Source organism: Garra rufa, chromosome 15 (genome assembly GCF_049309525.1).
Source record: "Garra rufa chromosome 15, GarRuf1.0, whole genome shotgun sequence".
Taxonomy (NCBI): domain Eukaryota; kingdom Metazoa; phylum Chordata; class Actinopteri; order Cypriniformes; family Cyprinidae; genus Garra; species Garra rufa.
In genome coordinates, this window is record NC_133375.1 from 22,130,898 (window position 1) to 22,151,222 (window position 20,325).

The 20,325-nt window shown below is 37.2% G+C and overlaps 2 protein-coding genes across 2 annotated transcripts; one reads left to right on the plus strand and one right to left on the minus strand.

Moving 5' to 3' along the window:
• Positions 1–208: 208 nt before the first annotated feature.
• inka2 (inka box actin regulator 2) lies at positions 209–5,485 on the minus strand. Its single transcript, XM_073819718.1, has 2 exons — positions 5,324–5,485; positions 209–2,626 (listed from the first exon to the last, which is right to left on the minus strand). The coding sequence occupies exons 1-2, from the start codon at positions 5,387–5,389 to the stop codon at positions 1,712–1,714; spliced, it is 981 nt and encodes a 326-aa protein (XP_073675819.1). The 5' UTR covers positions 5,390–5,485; the 3' UTR covers positions 209–1,711.
• Positions 5,486–7,500: 2,015 nt separating this feature from the next.
• On the plus strand, positions 7,501–16,820 carry ddx20 (DEAD (Asp-Glu-Ala-Asp) box polypeptide 20). Its single transcript, XM_073819269.1, has 11 exons — positions 7,501–7,708; positions 7,905–7,999; positions 8,494–8,662; positions 10,427–10,550; positions 10,640–10,782; positions 10,881–11,019; positions 11,887–11,945; positions 13,455–13,537; positions 13,641–13,746; positions 14,105–14,206; positions 15,437–16,820. Exons 1-11 carry the CDS (start codon positions 7,516–7,518, stop codon positions 16,525–16,527), a joined length of 2,304 nt encoding a protein of 767 aa, XP_073675370.1. The 5' UTR covers positions 7,501–7,515; the 3' UTR covers positions 16,528–16,820.
• Positions 16,821–20,325: the final 3,505 nt, after the last annotated feature.

A 20,325-nucleotide genomic window follows, 5' to 3' on the forward strand; every position in this document is an offset into this window, starting at 1 on the left:
AACATTGCATAGTTTTTCTGTCCAATACAAAACAGTTTTATGCTTGCAAAGCTAAGACATGAGTAAGACATTTGTGAAAAAAGCACCAATAAGGACTTTTTCATAGAATGATTGACAGTTAGGCTTAAACCTAAACAGATGGATACAAACATCAGCAGAAACAGCATTAGGCTCTCAAGGGACTTCACAGAAACACAGTAGGGCAACACAATGTGACTATTATTTATTTCTGTTTTCTTTGCTCTGCCATGCTTACATTTACACACACACACACACACACACACACACACACACACACACACACACACACACACACACACACACACACACACACACACACACACACACACAAAAATACAAATACATCCCAGAAATGTTTAGCATATCTTTGGAACCAATAGCTCTTTTGGAGTGCCACACCTCTCGCTTGAGGAAGGAGGACAATATTACCTCAAAACAGCGGCAAAGAGAAGTAAGTCTGTAGCGAATGGTGTCATACCATTTGTGAGAAATCATACGTATTTTATGAGGTGGCAAATTCGTAAGAATTCCTACAAAGGACTCCCGCTTCTAAACGTAACCGTCACAGAAATAATACGAGTGAGGTCGTACAAATTTGTATGAATTAGCCGCCCTGTAAAATACGAACGAATAGAGTGTTTTCATGATGCGTCGTAAATCGGGTATATTGGCGGCACTGAAAGTGAACCAGTGGACCGAACGAAATTTGCATGTTTTGCTGAGTATTGCTGCTTAAAATAGTAATAAATTGTCATATTTTGGGCTCAACAAATCGGTCGGACCAGGAAAAATTTTTGGAGTGCTATAGACATAAGAGAAGAGTGCAAAAATCTGAGGAACAAAAGGCGCTTGTGGCAATTTAACCAGGATTTCCAGGACAATAATCTTGACAACATTTGTGTTTGTTCTTATCATTTCCAGTCAGGTAGGTGAAATATTAGGCTAATATCCTAATTAATACTGCTTGTAGGTACCTATTAACTTTAGTTTGTAAAATATTGCGTCCTTTCCTGCTTACTAAGTCCTTCTCTATATATTTTAGCAGCTTCCACATGTTTTTTTTTGTGTGGTTTAGACATCATAAATTAGCAGAACAACGTATTCAGTAGTACATTAACTGTGCAATCCATGCTATTGAGTATCTCCAATACGGCCCTGTATCCGGGTAACTGACCAAACCGTGACGTAAGTGCAAACCATGTATTGGTCGTGAGATGGCATATTGGTTCTTCGCTCAACTTTTATGGTTTGCTTCACGTTCAGTTTATAGAGTTACCATGAAATAGTAGTTATTTGGGTTTGTTGTTCACAATATAATTCTTTTGTTTAGACTTTCGACTTGAATATGTGACGCAATAACAAGTGGCTGAATTTATGTGTGCTTAAAAGCAATATGGCTCTTACAAAAATTAACCATAGTTTTATTGTAGTAAACGTGTAGTGTTTTTTTTTGGCATATTGTTTACCAGTTTTGCTACAAATACCAAGGATAAACTATGGTTAGTGTAGCAAAACTGTGGTTACCATGGTTTAACAATAGGAACTGTATTTTTTTGGTTTTATTTGTAGTAAAACCATGGTCAGTTTTCGTAAGGGTAATTGACAATCACTTTTAAACACATAAAGTCCACTAATTATGTCTAACAGTTACTAACAATATGTGTAACAGTTTCTTCCATGTAGAATTATATCAGACCCAAACAGCTGAGCTGTAATCAAACACAGATGGATGCTTTTCTACAGTCTCCACCCATCCTCTGTCTATCAAACCCTCTGTGCCCTGATAGGCCACGCCCTCTTGTTGGACGGGTGTTGTTTTCTTCTTCATTCCTCTTCTTCTCCCCCAGAATGGCTTGCTGACATCTGATTTTGGCTTTCTACATGTGATCTTTGGTTGTTTACACACATCCATCCCTTCGCTTTCTTGGTGGTGCCGTGGTCGAACACGACGTAGGACCCGTTTAAAGATGCTAGCTGTTAGTGAGAGCTTCCTGGACAGGTCTTGAGAGTGACTGCTAGATGATGACTCTGAAAATGTGTCTTTAAGAGAGTCATTCTGCTCCTGACCCGCTGTCTGGACTCCAACATCAGGCAGGTCCAGCCAGTTCCCGACCAAATCAGCAAACACATTGTCGCCCAATACCAACGGCTGTCTGTTTCTGCTGTGGTTCATCAATGAGGCTGTCCAATCGGTGGAGTCATCAATGTCGTATGAGGAGAAATTGTTGTCGGTTGTGTCTTCCTGAGAGGAAAAAGATGAAGAAGTACTCAGACTTCCTCTGTAAGCTCTCCTAGGTTCACGCGCCCTGGGAATATGGCGGTTCTCTGCTGGAGAACTAGTGAGGAACAAAGATGGTTCAGTCTTGAAATATTCTTCTGAAACAATTTCTTCTGGATTCCATGTTCGGTTCGTGTGGGTTGTTCTTGAACTGTAGTTTATCTGATCAAGCATTGTGCGGCTGTCAGAAGAGGCCTGGCTGGTTTTACTAGAGAGCTCCAGCTTCTCCAGTGTAGTCTGGACCTGCAAGAGTTTGAGCTCCTGGAGAGCACCGATCACAGAATTCATCTGAGCTTGGAGACCCTCATCTGACTGCCACAAAGAATCCTATTATGGGAAAGACAAGAAAGCAATTACTATGACATAATGAAGCAATTATCAACAAAATCTGTTGTGACTGATGAATAACGCTTATCTCACACTCACTTCGCAGTAATTATCAAAAATCAATATTACACCAAAGAGTGTGCAATTTCTGTCCAGTGTGCCAGCAGAGATACCTGGCTCAGCATCTGCTGAAGAGATTGCAGATGTTTTTTTTTCCATGTCACAGCCTCCAATAAATTGCTTACAAGGCATGATTTTCTTTTAAAGCTGCTTTGAACTACACTACCGTTAAAAAAAAATGGGGTCAGAGATATGTTTTTAATACTTTTCTTAAGCAAGGGCACATTAGATTGATCAAAATTGACAATCATGACTTTTAGTATTATTATTTGTGACCCTGGACCACAAAACCAATCTTAAGTAGAATGGGTATATTTGTAGCAATAGCCAAAAATACATTGTATGGGTCAAAATGAGTAATTATTTTTTTTATGCCAAAAATCATTAGGATATTAAGTAAAGATCATGTTCCATTAAGATATTTTATACATTTCCTACCATAAATATATAAAAACTTAATTTTTAATTAGTAATGTATTGCTTAGAACCTAATTTGGACAACTTTATAGGCGATTTTCTCAATATTTAGATTTTTTGCACCCTCACATTCCAGATTTTCAAATAGTTGTATCGCGGTTAAATATTGTCCTATCATAACAAACCATACATGAATGGAAATCTTATTTATTCAACTTTTAGATCATGTGTAAATCTAAATTTTGAAAAAAAAAAAAAAAAAAAAGACCCTTGTGACTGGTTTTGTGGTCCTGGGTCACATTTTACTAAATAATATTATTTACCAAAGAATCCTGAAAAAACCTATCACATAATATTAAACAGCACAACTATTTTCAGCAGTAAAAATAATAATATAAAATGTTTATTGAGCACCAACTCAGCATATTAGAATTATTTCCTATATTTTATGTTTTATTGCAGGTTTATTAATTTGACAATTATAAATATATGAAGTTGTAAGCATACCTTAAATGGAATACATTTAAGCAACTACAAAAATGCCTTTTTTCTTCCATTACTGAATAAAACCACTGTCATCTTACCTTTTTTCACCCTGCAGTCTCTTGTTTCCCTGTGTTTTCCTCTCTCGTCTCACTCCCTGTTTTCTGTTCCTTCTCTCCCTTACAAGTGTGATCGATCACCAGCCAGTGTGAGCACAACAGCACACCACTGATGCTTTTCTACAGTAGTATTGGGTCTCAAGGCATGATGGGAGATGTAGGAACTGATGGGCATGTGGGTGAAATGACTAGACTGTGAGTCATGGGCGAACAGCTGTGGCATGTATTTTACTGGGTTGCTCATAAACACAGGTGTAGGGAAACAGAGCTTAGCTTGTATTTGAAACATTCTATTTAATCTGAATTGGATATTCAAATAGGATGTTATATAGGCTGTTTAAGTAGGCAGTAGAGCCATAAAAGTCACCTCTACAATGAGAATTCAGCTTAAAGAGGCAAATTATTGTTTATGTATGTTTGCTAGTTATAGCATGTTATGTTCACTATTTCATAAGATTCTGCCGTAGGTCCTATTTCTCATTGTGTGATCTCACTGACTTCTCCCGTGTCAGTTTCCTGTGGGATATGCCCAGACGGACACCCGTATTAATCAGACATTACTGAACCCACCAACAAATGATTGATGTTGTGAGTAACATCCTTGTGGCCCTGTTTCCTCATTTGGCAAGCACCTTTCTCTCACTTATTCATTTTCAGTGTCAATCATACAGATAAATATTATTTAAATTAACATACATACGTACATACATACATTATATAAATGTATGTACACTACCAGTCAAAAGATTTTTAATGGTTTTTAAAAGAAGTTTCTTTTGCTCACCAAGCCTGCATTTATTTGATCCAAAGTACAGCAAAAACAGTACAATTTAGAAATATTTGTACTATTTAAAATAGCTGGTTTTTATTTGAATATATTTTAAAATCTAATTTATTTCTGTGATTTCACAGCTGAATTTTAAGCATAATTAGTCTTCAGTGTTACATTATCCTTCCGAAATCATTATAATATGCTGATTTGTTGTTATTATTATTATAGTTTTTGCTGTACTTTGGATCAAATAAATGCAGGCTTGGTGAGCAGAAGAGACTTATTTAAAAAGAAACATTAAAAGTCGTACTGTCCAAAAACGTTTGACTGGTATTGTATGTATGCAATTGCAATCTCGGATAATAAATACATTTTTTTCTGTCATGAGGGTTTATTGCAGCGCTTTTCTACCGCAAAATGTTGAATGTGTTGTCTGACCACAGATCCAAAAAGCATGTTTTTGTTGTGTGACTTAAATCTCACAACCTGCACTTAAATTTTAAAACATTACAGAAGGGCGAGTACCGGCCAATCAGCGGCCTCCTTTTCAAAAAACCCTGCCAATCAGGTTGCAGTTTTTCTCATGCACCGGCCAACAGCTGGATAACACCCAACACAGGTGTAAACTGCGCAGGAAAAGACGCGTAAAATTGCGTTTATGAAAACATTATAATGCAAAGTCATATTAATTATTACCTGGACATATCTGAGATTTTTGCAATACAAACACACACCTGTCCTATAAAATTAGATGATAAGAGAAAGAAAAGATCAGGAAAATCTCACCAGTTCATGTTTTAGACGCCGAAGGTTGCTGTCGATGTCAACGAGATCCGTTTTCTCTTCGCCCATAACTGCTAAATTACGAAATTTAAAATTATGTAATAACTAAAAGCAAGTTTCCTTTGGTTGTCGCCTTGTCGGTATCCGCTGAGTTCTTCGGTTTCTTCCGCGTTGGTCTCTATTGGTCAGTCGTGAGGAATGACCAGCGATGTTTGCTAATATAATATTCCGCCTCTAATCTCTCTCGCCTCTGACACAATTCTAGTTACATATTCAGATGATATTACAGCCTAGCACAGGCAAGGAAGTTCCTGTACAGTCAAGCCACTGAAGTAAATGTGGTGTCACGTAGCTTCACGTTGATTTGAAGGGAAAGTTCCTGAATAGGATTTACTAACGGTTGATCGTCAACAAAACGGGTCATGCTTTCACACCAGTGGTCAGTTCGTGATGAATGGAGGGTTCATACATAACAATAGAGCTACAATTGTACAGCTTTAACTCAGATTTTAAGATTCACTCTGATTGGATATTAGAATGGGGAAGAGCCTTCCATTAGGAAACTTTATATACACTACCAGTCAAAAGTTTTTGAAATGTAAGATTTTTAATGTTTTAAAATCTTCTTCTCACCAAGCCTGCATTTATTTGATCCAAACAGTACAATTCTTTAATATTTTTACTATTTAAAATAACTGTTTTCTAATTGAATATGTTTTAAAATGTAGTTTATTTCTTTGATTTCAACGCTGAATGTTTAGCATCATTACTCCAGTCACATCCTTTAGAAATCATTTTAATATTCTGATTTGTAACCCTGGACCACAAAACCAGTCATAAGTGTCAATTGTTTAAATTAAATAGAGCTGAATGAATAAGCTTTCCATTGATGTATGGTTTGTTAGGATAAGACAATATTTGGCCAAGATATATCTGAAAATCTGAAATGTGAGGGTGCAAAAAAATCAAAATATTGAAAAAAATCGCCTTTAATGTTGTCCAAATTAAATTCTTTGCAATGCATATTACTAATCAAAAATTATGTTTTGATTAATTTACGAAATATCTTCATGGAACATGAGCTTTACTTAATATCCTATATGGTTTTTGGCATACAGTTTTTTGTTTTGTGGTCCAGGGTCATATCTGCTGCTCAAAAATGATTTATTGTTATGTTTGAAACAGAGTAGAATTATTATTATTATTATTTTTTTTGATGAAAAGAAAGTTCAGAAAAATAGCATTTATCTGAAATAGAAATCTTTTGTAACATTATAAATATCTTTATTTTTGATCAATTTAAAGCATCCTTGCTAAATAAAATTATTAATTATTATTATTGTTGCTATTTATTTCCCCCCAAAAAACAAATAAACAAACAAAAAAACAAATACGGACTCCAAGCTTTTGAATGGTATAGTGTATAAAGTTACAAAAGTTTTTTATTTCAGATAAATGCTAATCTTTGTATCTTTCTATTCATCAAAGAATCCTGAAACAATGTACTCAACTGTTAACTGTTAAATATTCATAATAATAATAATAATAATAAATGTTTTATACGAATGATTTTTATAAGAATGAGCTTATAAGAATGATGAGCTTATAAGAGCTTATAAGAATGATTTTTGAAGGATCATGTGACTCTGAAGACTGGAGTAATGATGATGAAAAATGAACTTGGATCACAGGAATAAATTACATTTCAAAATATATATTCAAATAGAAAGCAGTTATTTTAAACAGTAAAAATATTGCACTATTACTGCTTGCTGTATTTTGGATCAGGCTTGGTGAGCAGAAAAGACAAATCTTTAAAAAACATTACAAATCTTACTCTTCAAAAACTTTTGACAGGTAAAATAGAACTGAAATAATAATATATAATTTATTTCCTCCGAAGCAGAAAATATTAAACCGTTTTTAAACGTATATGGGACTTGTGGCATGGAATGTATTTAATGTGATATTCAAAGTTTGCTTTTATTTCAACCCCACTGAAGTCAAATGTCTCCATACAGTTGTTTGTGGCTAGTTTCTTTTATTTAAATTTCACCGCTCGTTTGTCGCCCTCTGCAGGATGTTGCCGATATTTTAAGCGGTGTTTCTGTTTCTGTGCGCAAGAGGGCGAAGTGATTCACTGCTCAATTCATTTATTCAATCGTCGAAGAACTGAACGTAATCGCAATAGAAATATGGCGGCCTCCGCGAAAGCAGCGCATGAGCTGCAAACCAGAACCCGGACAGATGATGTTCTGATTAACGGGGGTGTCGAGTTCAGCTCTTTGCTCCTGTCAAAACCTGTGCTTGAGGGTTTATCTACCTCTGGCTTTCAGAGACCGTCGCCCATCCAGCTGAAGGCAATCCCACTGGGAAGATGTGGACTCGGTAGGAGACCTGATAATACTAGAGCTCTTGAACAGTACCAAAACAAGCCTTTTGCCCCATACCAAAACTGACTGCTCTTTAATTACATGAGTGTAATGTGACATTCAAAAATATAGTGCATCAAGGAGAACTTTGTGCCTGTCATTTCATACTCTTTTGGAGTTATGAATGTTGTTTATTTACGTTTTCTTTCCAGATCTTATTGTTCAAGCCAAGTCTGGCACAGGAAAGACCTGTGTGTTCACCACCATCGCTTTGGATTCTCTTATATTGGAAAACACGACCACCCAGGTATTACCTTTAGCAATATACAGTGGAATGTAATATGTGACCCTGGACCACAAAACCTCTTAAGTAGAATGGGTATATATGGGCAATAGCCCAAAAATACATTGATAATAAATTAATAATTATTTTCCTTTTAGGCCAAAAATTATTAGGATAATAAGTAAAGAAGATATTTTGTAAATTTCCTATTGTAAATATGTCAAAACCTTTAGATTTTTTGCACACTCAGATTTAAGATTTTCAAATAGTTGTATCTTGGCCAAATCCTTTCTTAACAGACCATACATCAGTAAAAAAAAAAAAGACCCTAGTTTTGTAGTGGCTAGTTTTGTGGTCCAGGGTCACAGGTTACTTAATAATGTCCTTGTTTTTGTATAAAACAGGTTAAAGGTACTATGAAGATTTTAAAGACGTGTCTATTGGTTGTAAAATTTAAGCACTGAAAACATCAGTGTGTGCCTGTTTCACAATAATGTGCTCTTCTCTTGTCCCATCAGGTGCTGGTTTTGGCCCCCACTCGGGAAATTGCAGTTCAGATTCATGCTGTTGTCATGGCTATAGGCAGCGCTATGGAGGGTTTGGAGTGTCATGTGTTCATTGGTGGTCGACCTGTATGTCAAGACAAACTCCACCTGAAGAAATGCCACATTGCCATTGGTTCACCAGGTATGAGCTAGTTGAAATTTTTACTAGACAGATACAGGGCCTTGCGAAAGTATTCATACCCCTTAATTTTTCCCCACATCATTCTAGACTCCATACACTGGAATGGCAAAGCAAAACAAGAAGTTGTTAACGTCTTTGCCGATTTATTAAAAATAAAAAACCTAAATGATTCCATTGCATAAGTATTCATACCAATATCGGGGACAGTTGAGAATTAGCTCAGGAGCATTCATATTGTTCGTAGATGTTACTACACTTTGAGTAAAGTTAACATGTGTCAAATTCATTTGAATGTTCATGATTTGGAAAGGCAAACACATCTTAATAAAAGGTCTAACTCTGGAAAATGCATATAGGAGCAAAAACCAAGCCCTGTGGTCAAAAAAAAACTGCCGGTAGAGCTCAGAAACAGGTTTGAATCAAGCCACACATCTAGGGAAGAATTCATAGGAAATTCTGCTGCATTAAAGCTTTACATAAGCATGTAGTCTCCATTACCTGTAATGAAAGTAGTTAATGAAACAACCAGGACTCTTAAGAGCTGGCCTTCTGGCCAAACTGAACAATTGATGGAGAAGGGCTTTGGTTAGAGTGGTGACCAAGAACCTGATGGTCACTCTAGTTGAGCTCCAGCGAAGATAGGAATGACCTACAGAAGACCAAACATCACTGCAACATTCCACTGATCTCAGCTTGATGGCAGTGTGGCAAGACTCAGTCCTCTCCACAGTGAACTCATAAAAACGCATTCAGAATTTGCAAAAAAAAAGCACCTAAAGGGCCCTCAGACTGTGAGAAACAAGATTCTCTTGTCTGATGAACCTCAAATCCAAGCATCATGCTTTGGGAATCAGACACTGCTCATCACCTCAGTACCATCTCACAGTAAAGTGTGGTGGTAGCAGCCTCATGCTGTGGGGCTGTTTTTCAGCGGCAGGGATTGAGGGACTCGTCAGAGTCGAAGAAAAGCTCAGTGCACCAAAACATTGAGAGAGCCTTAATGAAAACTCAGTCCAGAGCATTCAGAACCTCAGACTGGGCAGAAAGTTCACAATGAGTCAAAGCACACAGCAAGACAGGCTTATAGACAACACTGTGAGTGCCCTTGAGTAGCCCAGCCAGAGCCTGGGCTTGAACCCTATCAAATATTTTTGGGGAACCTGAAAATGTGCATCTACCCCCATCTGACCTAACAGAGCTTGAGAGGTAAAGAGGTGAGGAGAAGAATGGCAGATATTTGCAAATGTCGATGAGCACCATTGTACCATTATACCAGAAAGGCTGTAAAGGTGCTTCAGCTAAGGGTATGAATATTTATGCAATGTACTTATTTCAGTTGTTATTACATTTACAAAGATGTGACAATTCTGTTTTTGTGTTGTCGATATGGTATGGAGTGTAGATTAATTTGGAAAAAAGTAATTTAATGCAGTTTAACAAGGCAGCAACATAACAAACATGGAAAAAAGGGGGGTTTGAATACTTTTGCAAGGCACTGTATGTTAGATGGATTACAATTATAATTGTAACTTAATTTACATTTGATACAATTGCATATTTGGATATCTTTGTTCATGTTTAGGCTTGATATTCTTTGTACCATCTTTTTGTACCACTAACATCACCAAGTGGAAGTGCTAAAATAACTTTTTTCACTGAACAGTCCTCTACTTTGCCATTGGTCAGTTTCTTAGATAGTCCCTGCCCAAACTGAGCAGCTGGTTGATGAAGGACAGTGTTGATGAAGTTTTGTTGTATTTATAGGTCGTATTAAGCAGCTAATTGAGATGGGAACCCTGACTACATCCTCCATACGCTTGTTTGTTTTGGATGAGGCTGATAAACTGCTGGAGGATGACATCAGCAGCAGTTTTCAGGAGCAGATCAAGTAAGACTTGAATTAGTAGTTTCGATTCAGAGACTGTTCTATATTGTAATTCAGCAGGTTTAGGTTAACGTTTTCTCTGTTTGTCTTAGCTGGATCTTCTCTTCTTTACCTGCGAACAAACAAATGTTGGCTCTTTCCGCCACCTACCCAGAATCTTTAGCCCAACATCTGTCAAGATACATGAGAGAGCCGACATTTGTGCGACTGAACCCAACAGACCCTGGACTACTTGGTCAGTCTGCAGCCCTGTCTGAATTGTTGATATGCTTTTTATGTGAATACCTTTTCAATTCAGTTTGTGTTCCTCTTGTATTGTGCTGTCTCCTCCAGGATTGAAGCAGTACTATAAAATTGTGCCGTCTCATTCATTACTTCATAAAATCTTTGAAGAGAAGGTTCAGAGTCTCCTTGAACTCTTCAGCAAAATTCCATTTAACCAAGCGCTGGTATTCTCAAACCTCCATACAAGGTAAGAGCTGCCACATCTTTCCAATTACTTCCATTATTCTGAAAACATTCTGATGTGTGCAATAACCGTAACAGATACTGTTACAGCACCAGTCATTTTTAGACAAAGATTTTAATAAAAGGATTATTTCACTTCCAGAATAAAAAAAAAACCTGATACTCACCCCCATGTCATCAAAGATGTTCACGTCGTCCTTTCTTCAGTCGAAAAGTAACTAAGGTTTTTGAGGAAAACATTCCAGGGTTTTTCTCAATATAATGAACTTCAGTGGGGATCAATGGGTTGAAAGTACAAATTGCAGTTTCAATGCAGCTTTAGCATTATCTAGCAAAACCATCAGTCATTTTCTAGAGAAATGTCAAACAACTATGTTGGAGGAGAAAATTAAATTATTTTTTGCTCTACCCTACCTGTTTGAAACGGTGTACACCGAAGAACTAACCATGCGTGACTTTTCCTACGCACATCACAAAGCTAGTGCAAGATGAGCATTTGTGGTTAAAAAGTATATAATTTGTTTAATTTTTATTTATTTATTTAGGAAATAACAGATCATTTCACTAGATAAGACCTTTATTCCTTGGCAGGGATCATGCCCTTTGAAGCTGCATTGATACTGCAATTTGGACCTTCAACCCTTTGATCCTCATTTGAAGTCCACTAAATGGAGAAAAATCCTGGAATGTTTTCCTCAAAAAATTTAATTTCTTTTCAACTGAAGACAGAAAGACATGAACATCTTAGATGACATGGATGAGTAATTTATCAGGAAATTCTTATTTTGGAAGTGAACTAATTTTTTAAAAATATGATTTGTGCTCTTTATTGAAAGTAATGAAAGACTGAATTGAGCTGTTGTTCTTGCAGAGCTCAGCACCTGGCTGATATCCTCTCCTCTAAAGGTTTGCCTGCGGTCTGCATCTCAGGTGAGCTTTACCTCGGGTCTCTTTTACAGTCTAATGAATGGCCTTGCTGTATAACATACTTATATTTCATGGGCAGCTTTCTAATGGTATGTATGATTTGTGATGATCTAATGATTTGTAATGATAAGAATGTTAAAAACACTGCTTTATGTCACACCAAAACTTTTACAATTCATTTGTTTCCAATTAGTGCTTTTTATCATACTTTTGATGTATAACAAATAAATAAAAATGAAACGAATTATATACTTTTTAACCACAAATGCTCATCTTGCACTAGCTTTGTGATGTGCGTTGGAAAAATCACGCATGGTTAGTTCTTCGGTGTACACCGTTTTAAACGGGTAGGGTAGAGCAAAAAATAATTTCATTTTCTCCTCCAACATCGTTGTTTGACCTTTTTTGATATGTCAGTGCTTTGATTCTGTGGGTTTGAACTCAAGTGAAATAAGAATTAAATGTATGGTAACTAATCTCAGTTGTACGATTAAGTTTGTATAAGGTCGGTAGGCTTTTTTTTTTTTTCATTTTTACAAAATATTTTCTTTAAAAGTAAGAATGAAAAAAATTCTTAATTTTATCAATTAAAAAAAAACTACAAAAGGACCATTTACACAGAATATAATGAGACATATATAGATGCTTTTCAGAATTTAATGACAGTATTTATGCCAAGTTTTGTCATAAAACTCTAGATGGCGCAGGCTGATGGGTTGCTAATGCAAATTAATATTCACAACATGAAACTACTTGGCACAAGCTGAGTGGTTCATGTTGCATACACTGACAATGAGCTTGCTGCTGTACATTTAAATGGCTGGTTAGCATTCACTAGAGCATTTCACAGGGTGCTGTAAGAGTTACTCTGAAACCCTCCATCTCCCCAGCTCCACCTGCATATATCTGCTACAGGTTATTATATATGCTATTTGTGCAACAGCAGTATGTCTTACATACTCACAGCACCATATTAGCATATGTTTTGGCAGTAGCAAGTTTCCGAACTTGTTTTGCAACAGCAATAATGTACAACAGCAGCAGCAATTCAGCAGCAACTACAGCAATCAGATCTATTCCACCAAAACCAAATACATTAACATCGTCATATCCATTGCCATGCTAAAGTCTTCAGAGAGTTGTCACGATAGAAATAAATTTATAAAATTTCACAACTCATTGCATTGGAGTCTAGAATGGCCTTCTCCATGAAGGATATATGCAGTACCACAAGAATATGAATAAATAATAATAATAAATATGTTATAATAGATGGTATATTGGGTTGCTTACTTTCAATGCTGATATAATGCCTAACAATGCAGCCTCTGTAGGCAGTTCACGAGGTTTTGGATCAGAATGATATAATTTAGAACGTGGGCTTGTAAATGAAGGCATAAAATGTATAAAAGCCATTATTAATAGTCATAATGTTTAAACCACTTGATGTGTGTGTGTGTGTGTGTGTGTGTGTGTGTGTGTGTGTGTGTGTGTGTGTGTGTTTTGTTGTAGGTGGTTTAAGTCAGGATCAGAGGTTAGAGGCGATGTGGAAGCTGAAACAATATCAGTGTCGAGTTTTAATATCCACTGATCTGGTGAGGCTTTGAATCTAGTATAACACCTACAGAACACTGGAAAATACTTATTGTTTAATACACAAGCAACATTTAAATTCTTATAATTCTCTCTCTTCCACAGACCTCACGTGGTATTGATGCTGAGAAGGTGAACCTGGTGATTAATCTGGATGTTCCTCAGGACTGGGAGACCTACATGCACCGTATTGGTCGTGCTGGACGATTTGGTGCGTCCAATTAGAAAACAATTAAGCACCAATATATGTGAAGGCTCTCCTCTATGGTTTTAATTAATGTGTGTCTTGGGCATTTACATGAGAGTGCTTAATCAGAGATCATCTGCTCTGAGACAGGTCAGAGTCTGAAAGGGCAACTACAGCAATCAGGTTCATAATTAGCTGCTAAACACAAACTCATCAAGAGCTCTTTAATGACCGCAGCACTCCAAAATCAGAATGTCTAATTGGAACCTGAACGTGATGTTGTCGTTGGCAAATTTAATCTTCATTCTCATTAGAATTCTAGAAATGGATACGATCAGCAGTGAGTTTCTTCTGACCGTTACTTCTGTCTGTTCCGTTTCAGGCACTCTGGGGGTTGCTGTGACCTACTGTTGCCATGGAGAGGAAGAAAACAAGATGATGGCCATTGCTCAGAAATGCTCTCTTAATCTCACTCATTTACCAGGTACGGACTTCTAAAGCGAATAGTTCACCAAAAAATAAAAAAAATCTGTCCTTAATTGCATATCCTCATGTTGTTCCAACATCTAACACTTTTTATCAGTTTAACACATCCTTGGTGAATAAAAGTTTTAATTTCTTAAAAAAAGAGAGATAATAAATGTACTGACCACAAACTTTTAAAAGGTATTTGATGTTACAAAACCTTTCTATTTTAAATAAATGCTTTTTTTTTTTTTTTACTTTTTATAAATGTCGTCTTGTCTTTAATTAAAGAATCCTGAAAAAAAAAGTATCAGGTTCCAACAATTTTAAGCAGCACAACTGTTTTCAATATTGATGATAAATCAGCATATTGGAATGATTTCTCAAGGATTGTGTGAAACTGAAGATTTAAGTACTGATGCTGAAAATTTAGCTTTGCATCAAAGGAATAAATTAAATTTGACAATATATTCACAGTTATTTTACATAGAAATAATATTTCACAACATTACTGTTTTTTTTGCTGGATTTTTGATCAAATAAACACAGCCTTGATAAGCATAAAAATGTCTTTAAAAACACAATCTTACTGATCCCAAACTTTACAGTAAATTTACTAAAAGTAAATTTACATGTTTATTAACCATTTAAAAAAAAAAATGTATACAAATTTATAGACACTGAAAATAACACAAAATTGATAAAAAAAAAAAAAAAAATCCACTAAAGTACTAACTAAAACATAGATGAACTTTATTTTTGTGAAAAATAGCTTGCTTGTGGAGCCCGTAAAGAGACATGTTATTGGTAAATAAAATGAGATAGGAGGAAAATTATATTTTAATGGTCTCTTGCAAAACATTTGTTCGTCCCCCAAAAACTTCTATGTCCATTCGCAATACTGTTATGATAGAAATTGTATGCGGTGGAAGGAAAAATATATTTCAGTGGTGCTTTTGCAAGCAAAGCAAAACTTTTGAAAGAATGCAAACTTGCAAAGTAAATTTTTTTTATCATGTCCCATTAGGGGCTCCCTAAAGCCTGAAGTGTCCCTGGACATCCAGAAAAAGCAGTATATCCTGGCCTTAATGGGGCTTTTGCTCCTTAGTTAAATTCATTTGCATGATAGCACAATATTGTCAACCTTAAAATGGCTGTAAAAATGAATGAAGTTCTGGTTGAATGTTCTGGAATGTTCCTTTATCTTGCCCCAAAGGCTGTTAAGCATGTTTCCCTATTCCCGTTACAGATCCAATCCCTCCAGGGATCATGGAAGAGGCTTGTGACTGGGATGTGATCATTGAACCTCCTTCAAAACCCAAGCAGAAAATGCCTGACGTTCCCAAACCAGAGAAGAAGAAGAAACTAGCTAAATCGGAAAAGCCCACATTGAAACCTTCCAGAGAGCCTCAGATCTCGACAGTCATCCCAGAAAGGGCAACAGTTGATCAATCCTACAGTGGAGCTGAAACAAAGGTTAAAAATCACTCACCCAAACCTAGTAGGCAAAAACCATTACAGTCTGCTACAAACCTCCAGCATGACTCGACTCCTGCTCGGAATGAACAGAATGACACCATTCCCAAAATTCCCCCACTTTCGTCTTTTAAGTTGCATACACGAAAAGTTATGACTTTTAGTGAGGCTTTAGCGGATTATGAGAATTTCATAACAGAAGGTCCTGGAAGATCTGTCGAAATCATTCGCCAGTATGGATTCAACAGGAGTCAAGATGCAGTTAATGGACTGCATAAGGGCCATGATGATGATGATGATGATGATGATGGTGATGATGTTAAGGCTTATGAATCATATGTTCTAGAAGATTCACACTCCCTTCAAGCTCTTCCTCCTCCACAAGAGGTTTCAGAGTTGTCCTCTGAGCAGAAGACTCTTTCCATGTCATCTGATGGCTCTTCTTCAGAGTCTGAGATGGAGGTGGGGAGCGAATCAAGCTCTTCTGTCCCCAATCGGTCCTCACATCACACACCTGCTCTTCCAGACAACAGAGTTGCAGAGCTAAATAAATCCTCCTTTCAGACCATCAGAAACGAGCAAAGGCCTGGTAAATCTCAATCCCAGAATCCTGCAAGCCACCACAGCCTTCCCAAGAAACACCAGCCTGCCTCTAAATCCAGCAGAAAGGCTGCCTCGGCAAGACAGAAGGGTAGAAAGAGAGAAACTGATGAACTGGAAGAGGAAGTGGTCGAGCAGGATTATTGGAGTTCATACAGAGCCTGGGTGGAATATTACAATTCATATTATCACCATTCACCCTATAACTGGATGACTGCGTATTATATGAATTCTGTCTACATAAAAGAAATGATGAAACGCTAAAAAAGCTGGTGTGATTGTCAATAATATGATTTTTGAGCTTTGTAATGTTTTCATTTACATTGTACATATTCATGTAGTTCTCTAATAAAAGACTCTTAAAGAGGTCATCTGATGCAAAACTCACTTTTACGTGTTGTTTGAACATAAATGTGTATTGGCAGCGTGTACACAACCACCCTATAATGATAAAAAGCCACCCAGTGTATTTTTTTTTATCTTCATAAGTAATATCCCCTTTTTCAAATCAACCCATTCTCAGCTTCTTGTCTGTGTGATGTCACACCGATCAAGGCTGCTCTCACGATAGTTGATTGACATAGCCGTCTTACCTTCGACCCGCCCTGACTGAGATGTGAACAGTCCGACCGCCATTGTGTTGATTGAGGTGTTCGGTTGTTAGATGTAATAATGAACATAGCAGTCGTCATTTACTCCTGACATCTGAGCTGCTGAAGACGCAAAGGATTATCTGTATTTTGCTTTTTGAAGTGAATCTGCCGATGTTTGTGCACATCATTTGTGATACAGATTGACTTACAGCAAAAGTGAGTATAATGGTTTTTATGCATCTTTGCATATCACCTTTCCTACTAATGTGCTAGTAAGCAAGTCACACAGCTAAATGCGTCTAAAAGAAACTAAAAGTACTGCTCCTCACCCTCCATAAGAGAGGGCAAGCAGAGCTCATTAGCATTTAAAGGCAAATGCAACAAAACCGCTTGCTCTGAAAAGGGCTGATTTTGACAAGGTAACAGGGTGTTTTTTACACTACAACTGAGAAAATTTAACCAAAGTATGATTTTAACGAATCATATCAACTTGTGGAAAATGGGCATCCGATGACCCTCCTTTGTGCAATCAAATCATTGTAAATATTTAGTTGCAGCTAACTGCAGTTATATTAATATAACTTAAATTGTCATTATGAGAACAAAATGTACATTTTACATAAACATTGCATATAAAACCATTGCATAAAATGTTCAGTGTTTTTAGCAGCAATCAGAGACTAATCTGAGCATCCAGCAGGATAATGGCACTGATTAGCAGCAAGAAACCAGTGCTCTCCAAATCAGCTGAAGATCTCTGAAGACTAAGTTATAAGAATAAAAGGCTTAATAATGACATTTCTAGAACAATTCACTAAAAGACAATTAAGGATCATTTGAGTTATGTTTAGAAATGTAAATGCCATCTGAAGTCTCTGGACACTTTTCATACTTAGTTTATAATTTATGTCATTGTCACTAAAACTAAGATAACTTCTGAACACATAACCTTAGTTTTACAGAAAAAACTGGGGTGTTAGCTGTCACATAGTCTCAGCCTCAGACGTCACGCCCACGGAATTTTGGTTAAACGTCTGATGCATATGCACTGTTAGCCCGGATTTAGTTTCTACTTTAATATTCAAGCATAATGCACTAAAACAAAAAAGTTTGATGGTATTACTTTATAATTTTAAGTATATTCTACTAATTAGTTTGGCATAGTCCAATGTGCAAATAATTTGAAGTACAATAAGCTTAAATTGAAAAGTTATTGAACAGACCACACCTCTTCTTCCCAGTTGTGACATGATCAGTTGCTCAAGGTATCAATGTGTGTGTGTTTCCTTATTTTAACAATCTTTATTGCAGCCTGCTCTACACACAAATAAATACAGACATATAATACAAAACAAAAACAGTCCAAAACTGATTTCAGCCAAGCACTGAGTCGAAGTTTACCGTCTTTGTTGCGGTTGTGTGGATTCAGGCACTGCTGGCGAGGAACTGGAAGGTGAGTTTAACTGTAAAAACCTCATTTAAATTTTTCGCCATTTCGACGGACATTTTAGACACTGGCTAACTTACCTGTGTAATGTATATTTAGCTAACTGTGGGGGAAGGGTTTGGGGCCGCGGTGGAAACAATTTTTAACGTTTACCGGTTCGTTGTTTTTTTTATCCACAATTAATCGATATCTAACGCTAGATCACTTTTTCACCTGAGTTGCTGATCGCGTGCTGTAAAAACATGATTTTAACCAGTTTCACTGTCTTTAGGCTTTCACCTGGCCGGCTGATGCAAGCGGCGTTTTTTCCATGAAGATAGCGGGAACACGTGCGGCTGTTTTACGCGGTTTACCACAGCCTACTGTATCTGGTAAGTTAAGAATATATGTGTGTGTGAGGAGAATGCATGTTTGTGTGTGTGTGTGTGTGTGTGTGTGTGTGTGTGTGTGTGTGTGTGTGTGTGTGTGTGTGTGAGTGAGTGTGAGGAGAATGCAAGTGTGAATGCATGTGTGTGTGAAAGGAGAATATATATATATATATATATATATATATGTGTGTGTGTGAGGAGAATGCATGTGTATGTGAGAGGAGAATGCAAGTGTGAATGCATGTGTGTGTGAAAGGAGAATATATATATATATATATATATATATATATGTGTGTGTGTGAGGAGAATGCATGTGTATGTGAGAGGAGAATGCAAGTGTGAATGCATGTGTGTGTGAGGAGAATGCATGTGTGTGTGAGAGGAGAATGCAAGTGTGAATGCATGTGTGTGTGAAAGGAGAATATATGTGTGTGAGGAGAATGCATGTGTGTGTGAGAGGAGAATGCAAGTGTGAATGCATGTGTGTGTGAAAGGAGAATATGTGTGTGAGAGGAGAATGCATGTGTGTGTGCGTGTGTGAGGAGAATGCATGTGTGTGTGAGAGGAGAATGCCTGTGTGTGTGTGTGAGGAGAATGCATGTGAGAATATGTGTGTGTGAAAGGAGAATATGTGTGTGAGAGGAGAATGCATGTGTGTGTGCGTGTGTGAGGAGAATGCATGTGTGTGTGAGAGGAGAATGCCTGTGTGTGTGTGTGAGGAGAATGCATGTGTGAATGCATGTGTGTGTGTGAAAGGAGAATATATATGTGTGTGAGGAGAATGCAAGTGTGAATGCATGTGTGTGTGAAAGGAGAATATGTGTGTGTGAAAGGAGAATATATGTGTGTGAGAGGAGAATGCATGTGTGTGTGTGTGCGTGTGTGTGAGGAGAATGCATGTGTGAATGCGTGCGTGTGTGTGTGTGAGAGGAGAATATATGTGTGAATGCATGTGTGTGTGAAAGGAGAATATATGTGTGTGAGAGGAGAATGCATGTGTGTGTGTGCGTGTGTGTGAGGAGAATGCATGTGTGTGTGAGAGGAGAATGCGTGTGTGTGTGTGTGTGTGTGTGTGTGTGTGTGTGTGTGTGTGTGTGAGGAGAATGCATGTGTGAATGCATGTGTGTGTGAAAGGAGAATATATGTGTGTGAGAGGAGAATGCATGTGTGTGTGTGAATGCGTGCGTGTGTGAGAGGAGAATATATGTGTGAATGCATGTGTGTGTGAAAGGAGAATATATGTGTGTGAGAGGAGAATGCATGTGTGCGTGTGTGTGAGGAGAATGCATGTGTGTGCGAGAGGAGAATGCGCGTGTGTGTGTGTGTGTGTGTGTGTGTGTGTGTGTGTGTGTGAGGAGAATGCATGTGTGAATGCATGTGTGTGTGAAAGGAGAATATATGTGTGTGAGAGGAGAATGCATGTGTGTGTGTGCGTGTGTGAGAGGAGAATACATGTGTGAATGCGTGCGTGTGTGTGTGTGAGAGGAGAATATATGTGTGTGTGTGAGTACCAGAATGAATTATGGATTGCACGGCCCCTCATAGATGCATGTTCTTTGTTTTTTATTTTATTTTCAAACCATTAATCAGGACTATGTGCTACACATAATTTCAGACTTTGACTTTTTTTTTTTTACCATAAAATTGTTTGTAT